General features: G+C 36.9%; 1 protein-coding gene across 1 annotated transcript in view; it reads left to right on the top strand.

The window, feature by feature from the left end:
* Positions 1 to 69: 69 nt before the first annotated feature.
* ZFC3H1 (zinc finger C3H1-type containing) overlaps positions 70 to 21,001 on the top strand; it is a 53,532-nt gene continuing 32,600 nt past the window's right edge. The window contains exons 1-5 of the mRNA XM_042947175.1: positions 70 to 919; positions 5,549 to 5,965; positions 14,630 to 14,694; positions 18,893 to 19,091; positions 19,798 to 20,021. Of these exons, the coding sequence (XP_042803109.1) occupies positions 322 to 919; positions 5,549 to 5,965; positions 14,630 to 14,694; positions 18,893 to 19,091; positions 19,798 to 20,021 (1,503 nt within the window). The 5' untranslated portion in view covers positions 70 to 321. The remainder of the gene's footprint in view (positions 920 to 5,548; positions 5,966 to 14,629; positions 14,695 to 18,892; positions 19,092 to 19,797; positions 20,022 to 21,001) is intronic.

Below are 21,001 nucleotides of genomic sequence, written 5' to 3'. Positions count from 1 at the left end.
GAACTGGAAGCCTTGTTTCCTGCGTGCCGCAGGAAGCGACGTCACGGGCGAGCCACTTCCAGAGCCCCTTTCTCGCGAGGCGGAAGAGCCCCGAGCGCGGAGGAGCAAGGGGGCGCTAGGGAAGGGAACTGGATTGCGACGGTCCGGCGAGAAAGAGCTGGGGTGCGGGGAAGTTGGGGAGCAAAGCCCGCTAGGTGTCCGAGTAGGGTAAGGCCGCACCGACCGGGTCCGTTAGAAAAAAAGGGAACCGAGGAGGAAGGCAATTGTCGGGCGGATCCCCGGACGGAGGGCTAAGGTTGTGTGGAAGGCGCTGCTCCCGGGATGGCGACCGCAGATATTCCGGCCCCGGCCTCCAGTGGCCTCTCGCCCAAGGAAGAAGGGGAGCTAGAAGATGGGGAAATCAGCGACGACGATAACAACAGCCAGATACGGAGCCGGAGCAGCAGCAGCAGCAGTGGCGGCGGGCTGTTACCGTATCCACGGCGAAGGCCTCCTCACCCGGCCCGGGGCGGTGGATCTGGCGGAGGCGGTGGCTCCTCCTCGTCGTCGTCCTCTTCTCAGCAGCAGTTGAGGAATTTCTCACGCTCGCGGCACGCGTCGGAGCGGGGCCACCTCAGGGGACACAGCAGCTACCGACCCAAAGAGCCGTTCCGGTCTCACCCGCCCTCCGTGCGGATGCCTTCGAGCTCGCTGTCCGAAAGCAGCCCCCGACCGTCCTTTTGGGAACGGAGCCACATCGCCTTGGACCGTTTCCGCTTTCGAGGCAGGCCGTACCGGGGTGGAAGTCGCTGGAGTCGGGGGCGAGGAGGGGGTGAGCGAGGAGGCAAGTCGGGGGGCAGACCTCCTCTGGGAGGAGGAGCAGGATCCGGATTCAGCAGCAGTCAGGGCTGGCGAGAGCCCTCTCCACCTCGGAAGAGTTGTATCCTTAACGTGGCGGTCCGCCCTGGGTGTGTCACTTAACAAAGTTCCCTTTAGCGTCATTATTAGGTCTATGAGATGCGTAACTTTTCTGAACCATCAGAACCGCTTATTTGTCAGTGTCAATATACTAAAAGTAAGTTGCTCTTTGGTGATCCCCATGTGTCACACTATAGAGTCTGGTTTCTTAAGATTGGTTTACTGGGTGTATTATTGCTTTTTAATGTAAACGTGTATGGGTTGGCACCAAGTTAGTGAAATACAAGAAAGTCTAAAATCACATTTGTAATAGTACATCATAAGCCTAGGTTTCATTAGCATTTGTTTGTATGTGAGGTTGATTTAGATTGTTAGAGGGGAAAAAAAAGAGTCAGTTTGGGGAATAGTGTTGCTTATACCATATTGAACTTTGGCATTGAAAATTGTAAAGTTCCATTCTGCGTAATTCTACAGTTTTTATTTGTGATTCTGCTTTACCATTCTTGATTGATTCTTACACATTGCTGCTTTTTAAAGTGGGGGACAGGGAAAAGGCCCGTAGCCTTTACCAAGTCTGTTACCAAGAATTACCAGAATTACCAAGTCTGTTAATTCAGAGGTTTCAAATTCATAAACTTTTAGTAAAACTTTACCGCCTTCTCTATGTTCACTTTTTGGAAATTTTGTAACTCAGTGCTGACAAATGTAGGTTAGAGGAAGACAAACAGCATTTTAATTTTAATATATTGGAAGCCATGGAGTATATGGGAGGGTGGAGATTATGGAGAGGTTGAGAAGGGAAATAGCAAAATACCTGGTTTTTGTCATCTCTAAGCCCATAATCTTTAACAGTCCTAAATTTCCTTAAGATTTATACTGGGGAATTAGTCATCTGAAGGTTTGCTAGTTTATGAGTTTGTAGAACTAGGTCTTATTTCATGATAACGGCATTAAAATAGTTTACTAAGTATAGTTATTACTGGTTGTAATTTCTATAGTGTAATGATTTTATAACATTAATTATATTTGGAACTTATGTGCAATGACATGTGTTTGGAAGACACGCAACATTATTTTTATAGAATATTTAGGACCAGATGGTTTTCCCCAGATTTTAGGATATAAAGGGGACAAGAAATGTAAGTTTAGGTAAGAAGTAGCAACTTCTGATGCTAGTGCCCAGAAAAAACTTAATTTTGCCACCAGAAGTTGGGTTAGGAGCATCCCAGGCTCATTTCAAAGAAAATCATGTAGATATTTAACTTTTAAAAAGAGGATGTTCTTTCAAAAAAAAAAGAAGAAAAGAACTCTGCCTAAGGTACTTTTTTAATGAAAGATTTATTGTCGATTCTGAATCTAAAAAACAGGATGTTTAAGTACATATATGTATATTTTTTAAGAATACAAGAGAGGAAGTTTGGAATTTGTGTTGGAGAGACAAACGTGAGTAAATATAGTTTAATGTAAAGCAGTTCGTATTGAGGTGTGTAAAAAGTACTGTGGGAGCAGAGTTTTTTCTTCATCTAATTGTATTAGAGAAGGTGGTGAGGAAGGGGGTTTGCCCAGCTGCTGCCTTTGCTTTTTTTTTGTCCATTCATTCAATACCAATTTGGCCTCTGTCACATATACCTTTATTCATTGCTAAGCTTATGTTTTTATTAGTAAACAGGCATATGATGTGAAAAAGCACAAGAATATATCCAATCTGATTTCTGTAGTAACTTACCAGAAATGAGCTGTCTTGCTGTTTTTCTTTTCACAGATGCTGCTCTTAAGAAAAGGATGCTTACTTTGATCCTCTGCTCATTGTTTTCCTCATGAAGTATCATTAATCCACCCTAGGGTTGATAGTCTTTGTAAGAATTTGTGAAGGAAAACATAGTTTCCAACTACTTTTATATGATGTGAGCAAACAAAATTTGTCATACAAATATTTATTAATTCAGATTTCTTAATACCAAGATTTTACTTAGGTTTATTCCTATATTTCACTGTGCAATTATAATAATGACATTTTAATTTTGCAGATATTACATTAAGAAAGAATAAGGGTTATGGGAAACCTGGCTGGCTCAGTCATTAGAGCATGTGACTCTTGATGTTGGCGTCATAGGTTTGAGCCCCATGTTGGGGGTAGAATTTACAAAAAAAAAAAGAAGAAGAAGGGTTGTACTGTGGTTCATTTCTGTAATTAATGTGGAAGTAAAGTAACATGAGTACAAGTTTTTTGTTTTGTTTTGTTTTTTAACTCTTTTTCTGTAATGATTAAGGTATGCTGATTGCAGCTTTAAAAAGGTAGAATGAACCAGATTCTATTGTGGCACTTATTTTCATTCTCATTCATTTAAAATTTTTCTTAGTGATAGACAGATGCTCATTCAGTCTTAGCATGTTTCCTTTGGATGACTACTGTTTTACACTTTCTAATCTGATGAGAGCTAACATAATTAGGCCAGTGTCTCTCATCAGTAAAAGTCATTTCATTTTCACCTGCAGTTGTAAAGGTTGAATAGCAGTTCTTTTTTTAAACCAGATCTGAGGTAGAAATTGCATTTTAACTAGCTTAAAATTAAATCTTTTAAATGTTGGTTTCATCCTAGTTGTCCTGTATTAGAAATAGATTTCATTTAGCCTTGATGGAGATTACTTAGTTACAGTTGTAACTGAATTACTTTTCCTCATTTTTCTTTTATTTTTTTGTCAGTGTATTGAATCTTTTTCCTCTACAAATCTTTCCAAGGTCTTCAGTTTTATTTTTATTAATCACTGTGGTTGTGCCTTTAGATGGCTCTACTGAAAAGTGAGATGTAATGCAGCTAATTAGTGAATTCATGTACAAAGAGTAATGTGGGTTAGGGGAGCAAATAATGCTCTAGCTTCACATAGGAGGTGACATTTCAATTTTGAATTGGGGTCAGTTTGAAGAACCAAAAAATCTAAATACAAAGCTGTGCATGATTGTGATTAACGGGGAAATGGTAAGATTGGAAAGGAAGTACAGGTCAAATCATGAGGCATTATATATGCCATTGTAAGGATTTTGGACTCTGTTCTTAATGAGATTTAAACAAGGGGAGAGATCTGATCAGATTTGTGTTCTAGAAAGATTATTAGTGTGGCAACAGAGTGGGAGGTGGCTTGTGGGAGATAAAACCCCAAATATCTATCATGAGGCAAGACTTCTTCCTTGTATTGTGTAAATGTATGGGGGTGCATTAGAACGCTCAAAAGGAAAAGTGAAAGAGGGTTAAATAGAGCTTACTGAAGAGCACCATTATTGCGGAGTTAGAAAGGAGTCATGAAGACTTAAAGGAAAAAAGAAGGTAGGGAAACAGGAGGAAAGTGGGGTTAGGGAAGGGAAGTGGTTTGCAGTGTCCAAAGCTGCAGAGAGGTCAGGTGAAATAAAGTTTGAAAACACGGTGGATAAACAAACTCAGCCAGCAGAATCTAGATTTCGTTTGAAGAGTAGGATAATGAGAAACTAGTATTCTTTAAAGAAACTTGGCTCTGCAGAGGTTAGATCAGAGGTCCAAAGATTTACTAAAACAGTTTTGCTGTAGAACTGTTAAGATGTTGAGATGTAAGTGGTAATGCTGGTTTAGTTTCTAAAATTATTGGTGAAAAAACAATATTTGGTGGTGATTCCCATTCTTCTATTAATTATTAGGGAAATTGAACAATATCTGGAGGCTGATTGTCCTGTAAATTGTTAAACAGAGGAACCATCTTTAGGGAACTGTAAATGATCTATAAAGGACATATTGTATTAAAATCACATAAAGTACTTATCTTTAAATCTTGTTAATTTCTAGGCAGAAGTGAGGGATAGCAATTTTCACCTATGTTAATTATTTTGAATAAGAATAGTATTGGAATTTTGTAGCCATTTCCAAGGAAAAAGTTATGTTCTGTGTATCACTTGTTAGAGAAGAAGAAAAAATTTGGTAGTTGTCCTTATCTTCAGGGACAAATTAAATTAGTTTACAAAATACATTTTGAATGCTATTGAAAGATTTTATTATTTTTTTTATAGTATAACTGCCTTCATTGTCTTAGTTGTGCATATGTTGGATATTAGTATATTTGAGGAGCTCTAAGATTGTTATGTACTAGGTATTTAAGAAAATGTTTGCTATTTATAAACTAGTTTTAGCTATTAGCTGTCAATGTTCATTTTTTATCTCTTTTTTAAAAATTTGAGACTTGAGAAGAAACTAAAAGAAGAAATGTTTCCTTCTGATTATCTGAAGGGTAAATTATCCACACCTGTGACAAACCAGTTTCTCCTCTTCTTTCAGAAAGGAATTTTTAACATCCAGCATATTATGGCTTTTTCTGATAACCTCAGAAGGAAGGCTGCTGTAGACCTCTAAGTGGTTGGAATACCTGTAGTTACTGTGGGTAACAACTGACATTAGTGATTTTCTAAGTGGATTATTTTATGTGGTTACTTATTCAATTTGAAATATGGGCGCATAATGAAAGTGGGCATTAGCACATATGTTGAATGGACTTTAGTAATTTGAAACTACCAATTCATCTTTTTTGAAAAACAGATATAAAAGGGAGGCAATTAATCTATAACTTAATGTGTTTTTGTTAAATTTACTGGAAAAATTTTGGAAACTGGTTTCCTTAATATGCTGTTCAGCCAAAAGTTTTGGAAGATCTCCATCAAGAAAACAAAATTATTCATCTAAAAGTGAAAACTGTGGGGAAGAAACTTTTGAAGACTTACTTTTGAAGTATAAGCAAATACAGTTGGAACTAGAGTGCATCAATAAGGATGAAAAACTAGCTTTGAGTAGCAAAGAAGAGAATGTGCAGGAAGATCCTAAAACATTGAACTTTGAGGACCAAACAAGCACTGATAATGTCAGTATTACAAAGGACCCAAGTAAAGAAGTAGCTCCTGAGGAGAAAACGCAGGTCAAAACTTTTCAGGCATTTGAATTAAAACCACTCAGGCAAAAATTGACTTTACCAGGGGATAAGAACCGGTTGAAAAAAGTTAAAGATGGAACAAAACAGCTTTCCCTGAAATCTGACACTACTGAACCTAGTCAAGGTAATGGAATAAAAAATTTCAATTAGTACTAAGATTCTTTCTTTATGGGGTAACTAGTCATTTTGATGCTGTGTTTCATTGAAATTGTTTTGATACCTCATCTGTGAATTCTTCTTGCACTTTCTAGATAGACAGTCATTATTCAATAATGATAGGTTTAGATTCATTCTCATCTTTCTTTTTTGGCCTTACATGCTGGTCAAGACTTCTAATATATTTTTTAAAATAAGCAATAATGTGGACACCTTTGTTCCCTACCTTAAAGGAATGCTTTAGATATTTACTTTTCACATGATGTTAGGTTTTTTAGAGATATCCTTATTGAGTAAAAAGTTTTTTCCCCCTATTATTTGACATTTTCAGCATGAATGGATGTTGAAGTTTATCGTATCTTTTTTCTTCATTATTGAGAAGAACATGTATTTTTCTCCTTTAATTTATTAGTGTAATGGATTATATTTTTGTACTGTTAAACCACCTTTGTATTCTTGGGATAATTCCAGTTCGTGATACATCATTTCTGGGTTGGATTTGCTAATTTTTTCTTTTTCTCTTTTTTATGAAGGTATAAATTATATGCAGTAAAATTTAGCCTTTTTAGTGTATAGTTCTTTAAGTTTTGAGAAATACAGGCAGTTGGCTAACCATTGCCAGCGACCACAATTAAGATCTAGAACAGTTTTGTCACCTCTCACAGATTCCCCCATGTCCCTTTGCAATCAATTCCTTCCTCCCCCAGCCTACCAGGTAACTACTGATGGGTTTTCTGTCCTTATAGTTTTGCCTTTTCCAGAATGTCATATAAATGGAATCGTTCAATATATTGCCTTTTGATTCTGGATTCTTTCATTTAATAGTGTATTTCAGATTCATCCTTGTTATTGTACGTATCACTAGTGCATTCTTATTGCTAAATGTGCCATTTGTATGGCTGTGCTACAGTTTGTTTATCCATTTCCCACTTGAGGGATATTTGGGTTAGAATTTTTCATCTGGGTTTATAGGTTAATTTTTTCCCTTCTTTTCCCATGCCAAATTCTAGTATAAGGTTATGATATGCTCAAAATGAGCTGGGGAGTGGTTTCCTCTATTTTCAAGAATAAGTTAAGATTAGAATTGTTCCTGGGATACTTGGTAGGCTTTGTTGGTAGAAGTGTTTGGGCCTGGGTAGAATTTTTTCTGGGAAGGTTTTAAACTATTGACTGTTCATCCTTTCTATTTCTGGTTAAGGCAGTTTAGGTAAAACATACTTTTCTAGTAAAGTGTCCTTTTCCTGTAAGTTGTAACATTTATAAAAAATTATTAATATTAAAAAAATTTTTTTTTTAATGTTTGTTTATTTTTGAGAGAAAGAGCATAAGCCAGGAAGGGGCAGAGAGAGAGGGAGACACAGAATCTGAAGCAGGTCCAGGCTCTGAGCTGTTAGCACAGACCACGACGCAGGGCTTGAACTCACAAATGGTGAGATCAGGACCTGAGCCAAAGTCAGATGCTAAACCGACTGAGCCACCCAGGTGCCTCTATAAAAAATTATTATTAAGAATCTCATTTTTCTATTATAGCTTTTATAAGTTGTATCACCCCTGTTTTTAAATTTTCTTAGAAAGAAATCCATAGCTTTTTAAACTTATGGGTTTTCAGCCTCTCTTCTATTAAGATCATTTTGAGTTATGAAATTTCTACTTCAGCTGTTTGTGATGTGTAATTTTTTGCCATTTATTCTAAATATTTGCGAGTTTTGTTTTTCTTTGATCTGTAGGCTATTTGGAAGTATGTTTCTTAACTTCCAAGCATGGAGGTTCTTTAGCTGTATTTTTTGTTATTGATTTCTAAGTCAGTCATATTGTCAGAGAATGAGATATTAGAGAAAGATAGAATGAGAATTTACTGTCATTTATTTGTAGAGATTTGCTTTATTGTATGTGATTGATTTTTATAACTCTTCTGTGTGTTTGAAAGGAATAAATGGATCGTTAGATATGTTTTTTTATGTTCACATCTTCCTTCATTTTTTGATCTGCTTGATTAACTACTGAGAGGTTAAAGTCAGCCACTATGATGATGGATTTATGGTTTTCAGTTTTTGCTTTAACTACCCCGAGACTAAGGAATTGACTCATTATTCTCATTATTATGTAGTGGCCTTTATCTCTAGCAATGTTTCTGCCTAAAAGACTTATGGTAACAGTCCACACCATCTTTCTTTTGGTAAGTATATATGCCTTGTATATCATTTTCCATTCTTTCAGTCTTTCCATATCCTCATGTCTCAAATGTCACTTGTACATAGTATAGAACTGGATTTCATTTGTAATTTAGTCTGACAATCTTTGTTCTTTAACTAGAATATATATTCCATTCACATTTTTCATGATTACTGACATTTGGATTTTTTTTTTCTTGCCTCTTTTGTTTTTTGGGCTTTTTTTTCAAACATTTTTTTTTCTTTTACTAGTTTGGAAGGTAGATATTAAGTTTCTTGTCTCATTAGTTCCTTTAGGAATTGTAACATGAATTCTTATCAATGTTTGAAATTAATCAAGACCTTTATCCTGTCCTGGTATACAAAGGCCAGTACATGCCTAGCTTTGCTCATATAGTTAATGTTTTCTTGGCTCACTTTTCTTTTTTTATTTTATTTTTTTTATTTTTATTTTTTTATTTTTTTTTAAATTTTTTTTTTCAACGTTTTTTATTTATTTTTGGGACAGAGAGAGACAGAGCATGAATGGGGGAGGGGCAGAGAGAGAGGGAGACACAGAATCGGAAACAGGCTCCAGGCTCCGAGCCATCAGCCCAGAGCCTGACGCGGGGCTCGAACTCACGGACCGCGAGATCGTGACCTGGCTGAAGTCGGACGCTTAACCGACTGCGCCACCCAGGCGCCCCTTGGCTCACTTTTCTATGTCTAGAATCATTTATGCTTAAAATAAATTTTTTAGGATTTTCTTTAGAATGTGTCTGCTTGATGGAAAACTTATTTCTGGTTGCCCTTTTAAAAAGTTTATTTATTTATTTTGAGAGAGAGCAAGAGAGGAAGGGGAAGAGAGAAGGAGAGAGAGAATCCCAAGCAAGCTCCATGCTGTCAGTGCAGGACCTGATGCAAGGCTCAAACTCATGAACCATGAGATCATGACCTGAGCCGAAATCAAAAGTCAGACACTTAACTAAGCCACCCAGGCGCCCTTTGTTTGCCCCTTTTTAAAGATAGTTGTCTAGGTTTGAAATTCTATATTGGCTAGTTACATTCTCAAAATATTGAAGATATTTTCTGGCTTCCACTATTGATATTGAAAAGTTCACTATCAGTCTTAATAGTTTCTAATTTGAAGGTAGTTTATCTTTCTCTGCTTGCTTTAAAAATCCGATTTTTGTCTTTGATGTTCTGTAGTTTAACTGTGATGTGTTGATTGCAGATTTCTTTTTATTTATCCAGCTTGGCATTTGTTGTGCTTTTTGTTTTCATTGATTCTGAAAAATTGTCATTATTGCTTAAATATTTTCCCATTCTCTGTCTTTTGTGGAATTCTGTGTATCTGTATGTTATATCAAATCATCTCACTTTATCTTCCATTTCTCCTAATTTCCTTTAAGTTTCTGTCTCTTTGGTTTTTGTTTTGTTTTGTTTGTAAGGTTTTTTACTTTGAGAGAGAGGGAGAGCATGAGCAGGGGATGGACAGAGAGGCAGAAAGAGAATCCCAAGCAGGCTCTGACATGGAGCTTAATTTCATGAACTGTGAGATTGTGACCTGAGCTGAAACCAAGAGTTGGATGCCCAACTGACTCCTAGTTTTCATCTCTTTGTAAATCTGTGCTACATTCTGTGAAGTTTCTTCTCATATATCTTTCAGTTCACGGATTCTCTCTTTAGCTGTGCCTGATTTGCCTGAAGCTCACCTATTGAATTTTAAATTTCAGTTATAGTTTTTATTTTAGTATTTCATTTTTATTTTGTTTTTCAAATTACTTTGGTCATTCTTTTTAGATTTTTCTGCTTAGTTTTTCAAATTTATTTCTTTTTTCTAAATAGTATTTTAAAAATTTTTTATTTATTTTATTTTAGAGAGAGAGAGCGAGTTGGAGAGAGGGGGAGAGAGAAAGAGAGAGAGATTTTTAAAATATATTTAAAAAAACATTTATTTATTTTGAGAGACATAGAGAGCAAGTGGGGGAGGGGCAGAGAGAGAGGGAGACAGAATCCCAAGCAGATTCTGGGCTGACAGCACAGAGCCTGATGGGCTAAAACTCCCAAACAGATCATGACCTGAGCTGAAATCAAGAGTCAGACCTTAACCAACTGAGCCACGCAGGCGCCCTGAGAGACTGAGAAAGAGAGAGAGAGGATGAGAAACATAAGCAGGCTTCATGCTCAGCAAGGAGCCTGATACAGGGCTCGATCCCACGACTCTGTGATCATGACCTGATGTGAAATCGAGAGTCAGATGCTCAACCAACTGAGCCACCCAGGCACCCCTTTTTAAATTTAAAGAAAAAATTTATTTTTTAATTTTATTAGAAAGAGTGAGCAGATAGGATAGAGGAGCAGAGGGAGACGAAGAGAATCTTCAAATTTATCTTTCTTTTTTTTTTAATTTTTTTAAAGTTTATTTATTTTTGAGGCAAAGAAAGAACGTAGTGGGGCAGGCTCCAGGCTCTGAGCTGTCAGCACAGAGCCCAATGTGGGACTTGAACTCACAAACCATGATGTTTTGTTTTTTTTTTCCTTTGCTAATTTCCAGTATCTAAAGTTTTTATGGGTTTCATTTCTGGTTCCCATATTTTGGTGCCTTCTTTTCTTGAATGTTTAGTGATTAGTTTCTTTTTCTTTTCTTTCTTTTTTCTTTTTTCCTTTAAAAAAAAATTTTTTTTAATGTTTATTTATTTTTGAGAGAGAGAGAGAGCAAGTGGGGGAGGAGCAGAGAGAGACACACAGAATCTGAAGCAAGCTCCAGGCTCCGAGCCATCAGCACAGAGCCCGATGTGGGGCCTGAACTCACAAACCGTGAGATCATGATCCGAGCCAAAGTCAGACACCCAACCGACTAAGCCACCCAGGTGCTCCTCCTATTTTTTTTTTTTTTTTTTTTTTTTTTTAACAGGTGTTCATTTTTCTTTCAGTTTTTTCGGTGGGAATTTTTTGAGACCTGGGACAAAGATGGATTTCTAAGGGAGAGCTTGTTTTTGCCACTGTCAGGCACCTGAGTAGACTTTTGTTCTGGGAGTACTTTATATTCGAAGTTTTCAAGGCCACCCATGTAGTATAGATTGGGTTATAAACCTGAGTGGTGACTGATTTTGGTTACACTTACTCAGGGATGTGTTTTTTCCTCTTCAGTTTAGCACCATGATTCCAGGCAGTCAGTTTCAAAAAGAGTAACTCAGTGGGATAGAAAAGACACAAGTAACTATTAGTAAGAGTTATGTATGAAATAATGAGTTATGTATAAAAGTATACATGAGAGTATAATAAAAGTTATGTATGAAAGCCTGCAGTAATACAGGGGATGGATCAGATATGTCCACCCCTGGGCTTGGAAAATTTTCATAGTGATGGAAATGTTTGATATGTGCCTCAAAAAAATGAGTTTTTTTGACTTGGGAAGTTGGAAGGAACCAAATAAGCAGATAAAGCACAGAGAATTTTTAAAGGATAATTGAGATTGATCTAGTACAGGCACAGTTTGAAATATATGGTATATTTCTGGGAGGGGTAAAAGGGTAGATTGAGATCAGATTGCAGAGGGCCTTGAATGTCTTGGCTAAGGAATTTAGATTTTCTTAAACATCATGTATGCCACTGAATATTTTTAAACAGGAAAATGATATTATCAGGTATCTTTTTAGAAAAGTAACTGATAGCAGTGTAGAAGGGGAGGGATTGGAGGAAAACCAAAAGAGCTAAAATTTATATGAATCAATAAATTATTTGGTTAGTGTTTCTTCATATGCATCTTGCAGCTGCCACCATCCAGCCCTCCCAGCTCTTCAGTAAGACTCTGCCATCAAGCTTTTAAGTTGTTAGTGATCAGCTTCTTTTCCACTTCTCTCAACAACTCTTCTAAACCTTTATCATTTTTTTCAGGCCTTTTACTCAACTTTATTCCTGTTGTCAGTCTATGAGTGTGCCTCTTATTTCAGGTTCTCTCACTCAACTTCCAACTTTTCACTTTCTGATTGTAAACTTATATCCATATTGATTTTCACTTCAGTGTTTCCACACTGATGAAATGGAGACTTTCTTTTTGTTTATGGTAACTTGTTTTAATCTGTACTCCTGGCTCTACTTTCTACCATCTTTTGGACCTTGCGCTCCGTCTGTTGTTTATTTTGATTCATCTTTAACCACATTCTCTTAAGGGGTTATTATAAACATTTGCGTTTTTCCTTCCCAAATTTAATCACTCTCTCCCCACTCTGTATTCTCCCATAACTTCTGTCTTTTCAGCCAGACTTCTGGAAACACTAACCTGTGCTGACTCTCTTCACTATACCTCTCATTCCCTCTTAATACAATGTAATCTGCTTTTTCTGCTCCTTACCTGAATACTGAAACTAGTCAGGGCTGGATTACTTGATGTCATTGCAAAATTAATTTTTCATTTCCTACATTTTTTTATTTCATTCTTCCATTCACTCAAAATTAAGCACTTGAATTCCAGACTTGTTGAAATATATCCGTGAACAAAGTAGCCAGTCATTTATGCCTTCATTGGCCTCCATTTTAGAAAGGGGAAAGTAAATATGATTAGTAAATAACAGTTATGGAAAAAGTATAGCAGGGTAAGTAGGAGGGCGGTAGCAGGAATAGGTTGCAGTGTTAATGAGTGATCAGGAGAGGCCTGAATTTGGACAAAGATTTAAATGAAGCCTTTGAAGACAGTGAGGGAATAGCCAAATGGGTATCTGGGGAAGAGCTTTCTAGGCAAAGAATAAATAGAGCAGTGGTTTTCTAACCTTGTTCATTGGATCAGCCTTACCTGGGCACTTGATAGAAATGCAAATGCTCATGCCGTATCTTAGATCTACTGAATTGGAAACTCTGGAAGTGGGGACTAACAATCTATATTTGGCAAGCATTCTTGTTGATTTTTTTTTTTAATTTTTTTTTTAATGTTTATGTTTGAGAGATAGAGACAGAGCATGATCAGGGAAGGGCAGAGAGAGGGAGACCCAGAATCCGAAGCAAGGTCCAGGCTCTGAGCTGTCAGCACAGGGCTCGATATGGGGCTCAAACCCATGAACCATGAGATCATGACCTGAGCTGAAGTGGGACACTTAACCGACTGAGCCACCCAGGCGCCCCCATTCTTGCTGATTCTAATACCTGTTAATAAAGTTTGAGAATCTGTGAACCAGGATAACTACTGTTAAGGGAGAAGGATATTGGCATATTTGGGGAATAACAGGGAGGCCTCTGCCACTAAAGAAAAAAAGCATGGGAGTGCTGAATAGTGGGAAAGAAGAGGTCAGGGATGATGGGTTGGGTTAGATCATGTAGAGCCTTATAAGAATTTTGTGTTTTATACTGAGTGAAATGTGAGCTACTGTGGAGTCTTGAGCAAAGGACTGGCATAATTTGTTGTATATTCTCAAAGGACCATTCAGGTTACAATGTTGAGAATATTCTATAGGGAGTAGATGTATCTATTATATTCAGTGATGTTTTTCTTTTTTTTTTTTTTAAATTTTTTTAAATGTTTTTATTTATTTTTGAGACAGAGAGAGACAGAGCATGAGCAGGGGAGGGACAGAGAGAGAGGGAGACACAGAATCTGAAACAGGCTCCAGGCTGTCAGCACAGAACCTGATGCGGGGCTCGAACTCATGAATCGCGAGATCATGACCTGGGCCGAAGTCAGACGCTTAACCGACTGAGCCACCCAGGCGCCCCTGTTTTTCTTGATAATCTTGAAAATTTGGGATTTTTGTAATACCATACACATCTGGAATTTCTTATAACCTGATTTTCCTTTTTTAAAACTAATTAAAATATAATTAGTTTTCATTTGTAATTTCTTACTGTTGATGTCCTTCCTCAGTGTTCCATTCTCCAGGAGTGTTCTTAATTACTATGATTTTAACTACTACCTATATCCTGACGATTGTCTTTAACTCAGTTTAGAATTCTAGCTAATACTGCGTGACTGCACAAGACCAATTTTCATTTTGGAAGTATTGAGGCAAAATTGAAATAATTGTATTGTTAGAGACCTGTAACAATGGTAGGACAATGCCTAAGTACATGTTTGGTGAATTAAACCATTACTTGCTTTTATAAACTTTGCGTAAAGTTATATTTATAGTTTGAAATTTATGGTTTGTACTTATTTTTAAGGTAGCATTGTGCTCATAAGGTACCTGCCAGCTTAATGTAAATTCTGTTATTCAAATAATTACTTTTATTTCAGAAGTCATTTTTTATCAAAGTACAGTTTTAACTTATTTGATATTTTTAATAATTTCGTCTTATAACTTTCAGAGATAAAGCTGATATGAGAAGTTTGGTCAGATTTTCATTCTAATAACATCCTTTCCTTTTCGTTCAAATATTGTGGAAATGAGAGACCTTTTAAAATAATAACTACTAAATATCATACAGCATTTCATTTTAAATTGATTGTAGCTATTTATTGAGTATTCAGAGTATGCTGTTTTATTTTAAAGGATTAGAAGATAAAGAACAAAATTTAACAAGAAGAATTAGTGCCTCTGACATTTTATCTGAAAAGGTAAGATGCTGCTTTTTGGAATTGGATGTCTCTGTAAAACTGATTCTTGCTCACTTTGCTCACTTCTTGTGAAAGAAGATTCTGTCTTGCTTTTTGCTCATTTTCTTTATCATTTTTTCATCATTACCTCCATTTGGACATAAGCCTTAAATATAAGAAAATCTGGAGAGATGTCCTGAAGTGTCTTTGCACTGGGTTCAATTGAATTGAAATTTTTTTTAATGTTTATTTTTGACAGAGAAAGCATGTGTGCGCATAAGTTGGGGAGGGGCAGACAGAAATGGAGACACAGAATTGGCACAGGCTCCAGGCTCTGAGCCGTTAGCATGGGACCTGATGTGAGGCTCGAACTCCCGAGCCATGAGATCATGACCTGAGCCAAAGTCCGACGATTTTCGTATATATATTCATAGATGATCTTTTTGCTTGTTAGTTTTTTGAAACTTTTAATTTTCACCCAGAGATTGTGTTTTCCTACTTTTGGGAGGTTATCCTGTATTGGAAATCTTTGGAGTTAGACTTTGACCAGCTTTTCAGTTCTAGCTCCTCCTCTTACTAGCTGAGTGATCTTGCATAAGCTCTTTAGCCTTTACTTGCCTCTATTTTCTTTTCTACAAAATGAATTTAATGTCGTCTGTTTTCTGGATTGTGGTGAGGTTCAGCAGGATAAAGTACAGAAGCACCAAGTACTGTGTTTGATACATAATAGCTTTCAATAGCCCAAGCCTTTTTGTTTTTTTAATTTTTTTTTTTTTATTTTCAAGAGTGAGAGAGACAGCACAAGCAAGGGAGGGACAGAGAGACAGGGAGACACAGACTCCAAAGCAGGCTCCAGGCTCTGAGCTGTCAGCACAGAGCCCAACGTGGGGCTCAAACTCTTGAACCTGGAGATCATGACCTGAGCCAAAGTCAGCCACTCAACTGACTGAGCCACCCAGGCACCCCAGCCCAAGCCTTTTCTTTATTTAATTAGAAATATGAAATACCTTCAGTTCCTTCTTTTAAGATTTCACTTCCTTTTTTTTTTTTTAATGTTTATTTTTGAGAGAGAGACAGAGTTTAACAGGGGAGGCACAGAGAGAGAGGGAGACACAGAATCTGAAGCAAGCTCCAGACTCTGAGCTGTCAGGACAGAGCCCGGTGCAGGGCTTGAATGCACGAACGGTGAGATCATGACCCTAGCCGAAGTCACACGCTTAACTGACTGAGCCATCCAGGCACCCCTTATTTCACTTAGTTTTTATGAGTAAATCAAAATGATGCAGAGAGCCTAGGAGCTTTAGGAAAGAGGTGGACCTGAATTTAAGATTGATAATATAACAGGTACATATATATATATATGTATATATATATGTATGCACACACATATACACTTGTATATGTTTTGAATGTTCTCACAATAACCTGCTAAATTAAGTTGACATTTTCCGGTTTACAGATGAGGTAAGATTCATATGGGTAGATTAAGTGACTTACCTAAAGTTACGTAGGACTTAAGTGTCAGAGCAAGGAGTTGAATGAGGTTCAGTGCTCTTGCTAATGAGGTAGCTGCTTTAAGTAGCATATAGTTGTGTGACAGAATCAGTAACTTATTTTATTCCTAAAGAATAAAAAGTAATCAAAGACTTTTAAGTCTCAATGAAATGGTGATGATAGCTTTATTTTAAATTCTCTAGATCAGCAGTATCCAATGGAATTTTCTGCAGTAATAGAAATGTCCTTTATCTGCACTCTCCAATATGGTAGCTATTAACCACATGTGGCTTTTAAGCACTTGAAGTGTGATTAGTATGGCAGAGGAACTAAATTTCCTACTCAATTTTAGTTAATTTAAATTTAAATAGCCACATGGGGGCTCATTGCCACCAAACTGGATAGCACAGCTGTAGAATGTCCGTACAAAGCAGTAGAATTTGGTATGTTTTTTAAAAATTTTTATTTATTTATTTTTTTAACACCTACTCATTTTTGAGAGAGAGAGAGAGAGAGAGCGAGCATGAGTAGGGGAGGGGCAGAGAGAGAGGGATACACAGAATCTGAAGCAGGCTCTAGGCTCTGAGCTGTCAGCCCAGAGCCTGACGCGGGGCTCAAACTCATGAACTCTGAGGTTTTGACCTGAGCCAAAGTCCAAAGCTCAACAGACTGAGCCACCCAGTCTCCCCAAAAAGATAATTTTTCAGTTCATTTGTTACATATATTTCCCAGCAATGGAAAGAGTAACTATATCCTGGTTTGGATAAACTGAAGTACTGACATATGTGATGGTAATTCAGTTAGGCACTTAAAATAGTGCATAGTAAATTGAAGCCCGTAAGAAGGATCCATAAAGAAAGGTTTCTTTATTCTTAGGTGTTAAATAATTTAATTGGATATTAGGAAAAAAGTGATTACAATTCACCTATAAGTAAAAGTCATTAGATAAGTGGGCCTTAACCGTTGTTTTGAGTCGTAGTTTGTTTTGATTCCCTGCTTTATAAATACACATAAAGGGGGGTGCCTGGGTGGCTCAGTCGGTTGAGCATCTGACTTCGGCTCAGGTCATGATCTCACAGCTCGTGAGTTCGAGCCCCGCGTTGGGCTCTGTGCTGACGGCTCAGAGCCTGAAGCCTGCTTCTGCTTCTGTGTCTCCCTCTCTCTCTGCCCCTAACCCCCTCGCATTCTGTCTCTGTCAAAAATAAAATAAAACATTAAAAAATAAATAAATAAATACACATAAAGGAAAAACAGTTTTGCATTTAACCTCAAAGGGTGGGGAGGACAGAGGACTCCCAAAATCTCTCTTCCCACCAAATCCACGTACTCCATTTAGAACTTCCGTTTTGTTTGCCTGACATTACATTTTAGCTAAAATGTGGAGAATAGATTGATTTTTTAAATTATCTCAAAAAAGGTAGAGTGAAAAATTTAAGAAGGTATTTCAGTTGGAAAAAAAATTTCAAACATTTGCTTGTAACCTGTTTTCCTATTTCAGCTTCCCTGAAGAAAAGTCTTGGGTGTTCAAAATATTTTAAATGTTCAGATACATATCTGTAGTTTTAGAACATGTAATGTTCAAATATAAGTAAATCTCATTTAAAGAATAATAAAATACGTATTTAAAAAAATATTTTTTAAGTTTATTTATTTATTTATTTATTTATTTATTTTTTAAGTTTATTTATTTTTAAGAGAGAGACAGAGCAAGCAGGGGAGGGGAAGCGATAGAGGGAGAGACAGAATCCCAAGCAGGCTCTGCACTGTCAGCACAGAGCCCAATATAGGACTTGAACTCACAAACCTGGGAGATCATGACCAGAGCCGAAACCAAGAGTTGGACACTTAACCGACTGAGCCACCCACGCACCCCAAAATACGTATTTTTTTAAAGTTTGCAAATTTCAACCTTGACATTCAGTGTACTTGTTCTCTGTATTCCTTGTAACACTAGTAAATCACATGATTACAGAACCACTTCATTCTTTATTCTTTTAAAAAAAATTTTTTTTTAATGTTTATTTTTGAGAGAGAGAGAGAGACAGAGGGCAAGTGGGGAAGGAACAGAAAGAGTGGAGACATAGAATCCGAAGCAGGTTCCAGGCTATGAGCTGTCAGCACCGAGCCAGAGGGGGGGCTCGAACCACGAACTGTGAGATCATGACGCTTAGAGTCATGACACTTGAGACGCTTGAGAGTCAGATGCTTAACCGACGGAGCCACCCAGGCACCCCATTTCAAAAAAAATTTTTTTTTTAAATGTTTAGTTATTTTTGAGAGAGAGAGAGACAGAGGGTAAGTGGGGGAGGAACAGAGACATTCTTCATTCGTTAAGTCACCTCTGGGTTGATTTCTTGCATTTGTTGTCATCAGATTTTTACTTGTTTGGGAAGTTCAGTTAAATGCTGATCTCTGACCTTTAACTTTCCTTTTTTTTTTTCTTTTTGCATCATCCTGTTCCATCAGTTATATCCACCTCTTCTAACCCTTCAACTTACATATACACACACACAGTCTACAGATTGATCTTCTATATCATAGGGACTGAATTAGGATGTAGGGCTGTGCGGAAAGTAGTTTAGTTTCCTTATTTCAGTTACATTGCTATTTAAATATTTGCCTTACAGCTAACTTTAAATTCTGATCTTAGGAAAGATTTGACTTGGTAAAATGTTTAAGGTTAAATAATAGAACTAAAAAATTGCAACTGTTTATTTTTTTAAAGAAACTTGGTGAAGATGAAGAGGAACTGTCTGAACTACAACTTCGACTTTTGGCTCTTCAGTCAGCCAGTAAAAAATGGCAACAAAAAGAACAGCAGGTGATGAAAGAAAGCAAAGAAAAGTTGACTAAGACGAAAACTGTACAACAAAAAGTTAAAACCAGTACAAAAACACATTCAGCCAAAAAAGTTAGCACTACAGGTGATTGATCATTTCTGTTAAATTCTTTAAAAAAATTCTTTTTAATGTTTTTTTATTTTTGAGAGAGGGAGAGGGAGACAGAGTGCGAGCGAGGGGAGGGGCAGAGAGAGAGGGAGGCACAGAATCTGAAGCAGGCTCCAGGCTCCGAGCTGTCAGCACAGAGCCCGACGCAGGACTCGAACTCACAAACCGCGAAATCATGACCTGAGCCAAAGTCGGACGCTTAACCGACTTAGCCACCCAGGTGCCCCTGTTAAATTCTTTTAATTGATTTCATATATCAGTATAGTTTCAAGATTAAAAAAAATTTTTTTTTAATTTTAGAGAAAAAACGCAAGCGGGGGGGAGGGGAGCGGTGGGGAGAGAGAGAGACCGTCTCAAGCAAGCTCCACACTTGGCACAGAGCCTAATATGGGATTCAGTCCTATGACTCTGGGTTTGTGACCTGAGCCGAAATCAAGAGTCAGACACTCAACCGACTGAGCCACCTAGGTGCCCCTAATTTCAAGATTTTAACTCAAAGTTTTGAGTTTGCAGAATTACAGGGCCCTGAATGGGAGACAATCCTGTATAAACAGAACTTGGAGGAACAGCTAGTATATTTGACTTAACAATAATGAAAATAAATTATAAAGCTCTTGTTTTCTTTTATGTAGGAAATTCTAACTCTAGTAGGTACTGATGTTTCTGTATTTTCTATTTAAAGCTAAACAGGCATTAAGGAAGCAGCAAACAAAGGCTTGGAAGAAACTACAACAACAAAAAGAACAGGAAAGACAGAAAGAAGAGGATCAGCGGAAACAAGCTGAAGAAGAAGAGAGAAGGAAAAGAGAAGAAGAAATCAGAAAAATTCGAGATCTCTCAAATCAGGAAGAGCAGTACAATCGATTCATGAAATTGGTTGGTGGAAAGAGGAGATCAAGAAGTAAGGTAAAGAGTGCTAAAATATAAAATCAAAATGTTATTCAAATCTAAGTGTCTTTGTTGTCTTTTATCATAAAGTCAGTCAATTAAGAAAAAGTGTAGATCTCTTGTATTTGATAGAATTTGATAAAACATTTTTGGGGAGATGAGAAGGTTGGTTATAATCGAGAATGAGTCTTATATAGTTACAGATAATAGAAATAGAAGAAATGAAAGACTGAAATATGGTTAGCAAAGTCTGCTTTTGGCTTTTTCATCCTTCTCTATTTAGAAGAAAGTGAGATTACTAAATTGTAGTATAGACCTATCCAAAAAAAAAAAAAAAATGGCCATACCTTAAGTTATAAGGGCAGAATTTCATTAGTTGTTTTTTTGGTTTTTGTTTTTTAACATTTGTTTAGTATTGTAGAATTAGAAGTGTGTCATGACCAGTTGGTATGGAATGTTTTAAAGAAAGTTAAATCATCCTGGTCTGACTGCTTGTGGCTACTTTAGTTATTAAGCATTTAGTTTAAGCATTAAGAATTTATTATGTAAAGTCATTAATAATTAAGTCATTGGTTTTTCTGGATGGTGTTAGGCAGTAAATTGGAGTTTTAATATCAGTCTCTAGTGGTATAAGTGACATATTAGAATTTTGAGATTTGAGACTAGTGAATGGACTGTTGAAGAGAGGGATGTTAAAAAGTAAAAGCACTTTGTAGGGAGTCAGGAATTAGGTTTGCTTAAGCAAGGAATTTATCAATATACTTTGAACTTCTAAAAAGTACTTTGATAGAATCTCTTTTAGAGAAAAGTGTTGCACTTTTACATGACTCTTTTTATCCATCAGGATTGGTTTTGTTAGATTTTGGTTTGTTAAGAACTGTCTCTGAAACGTGTAAGAAATAAAAAAAGAAAACTACACATAAACATGTCAACCAAGAATTTCTAGTTTTCAGCTATCATTAATGTATCCATAACTAAGATGTTACTGGATTTTTTGG

Source organism: Panthera leo, chromosome B4 (assembly GCF_018350215.1).
Source record: "Panthera leo isolate Ple1 chromosome B4, P.leo_Ple1_pat1.1, whole genome shotgun sequence".
NCBI lineage: Eukaryota > Metazoa > Chordata > Mammalia > Carnivora > Felidae > Panthera > Panthera leo.
Note: the sequence above shows the minus strand (reverse complement) of the source record. Positions and strands in the feature narration are given on the sequence as shown.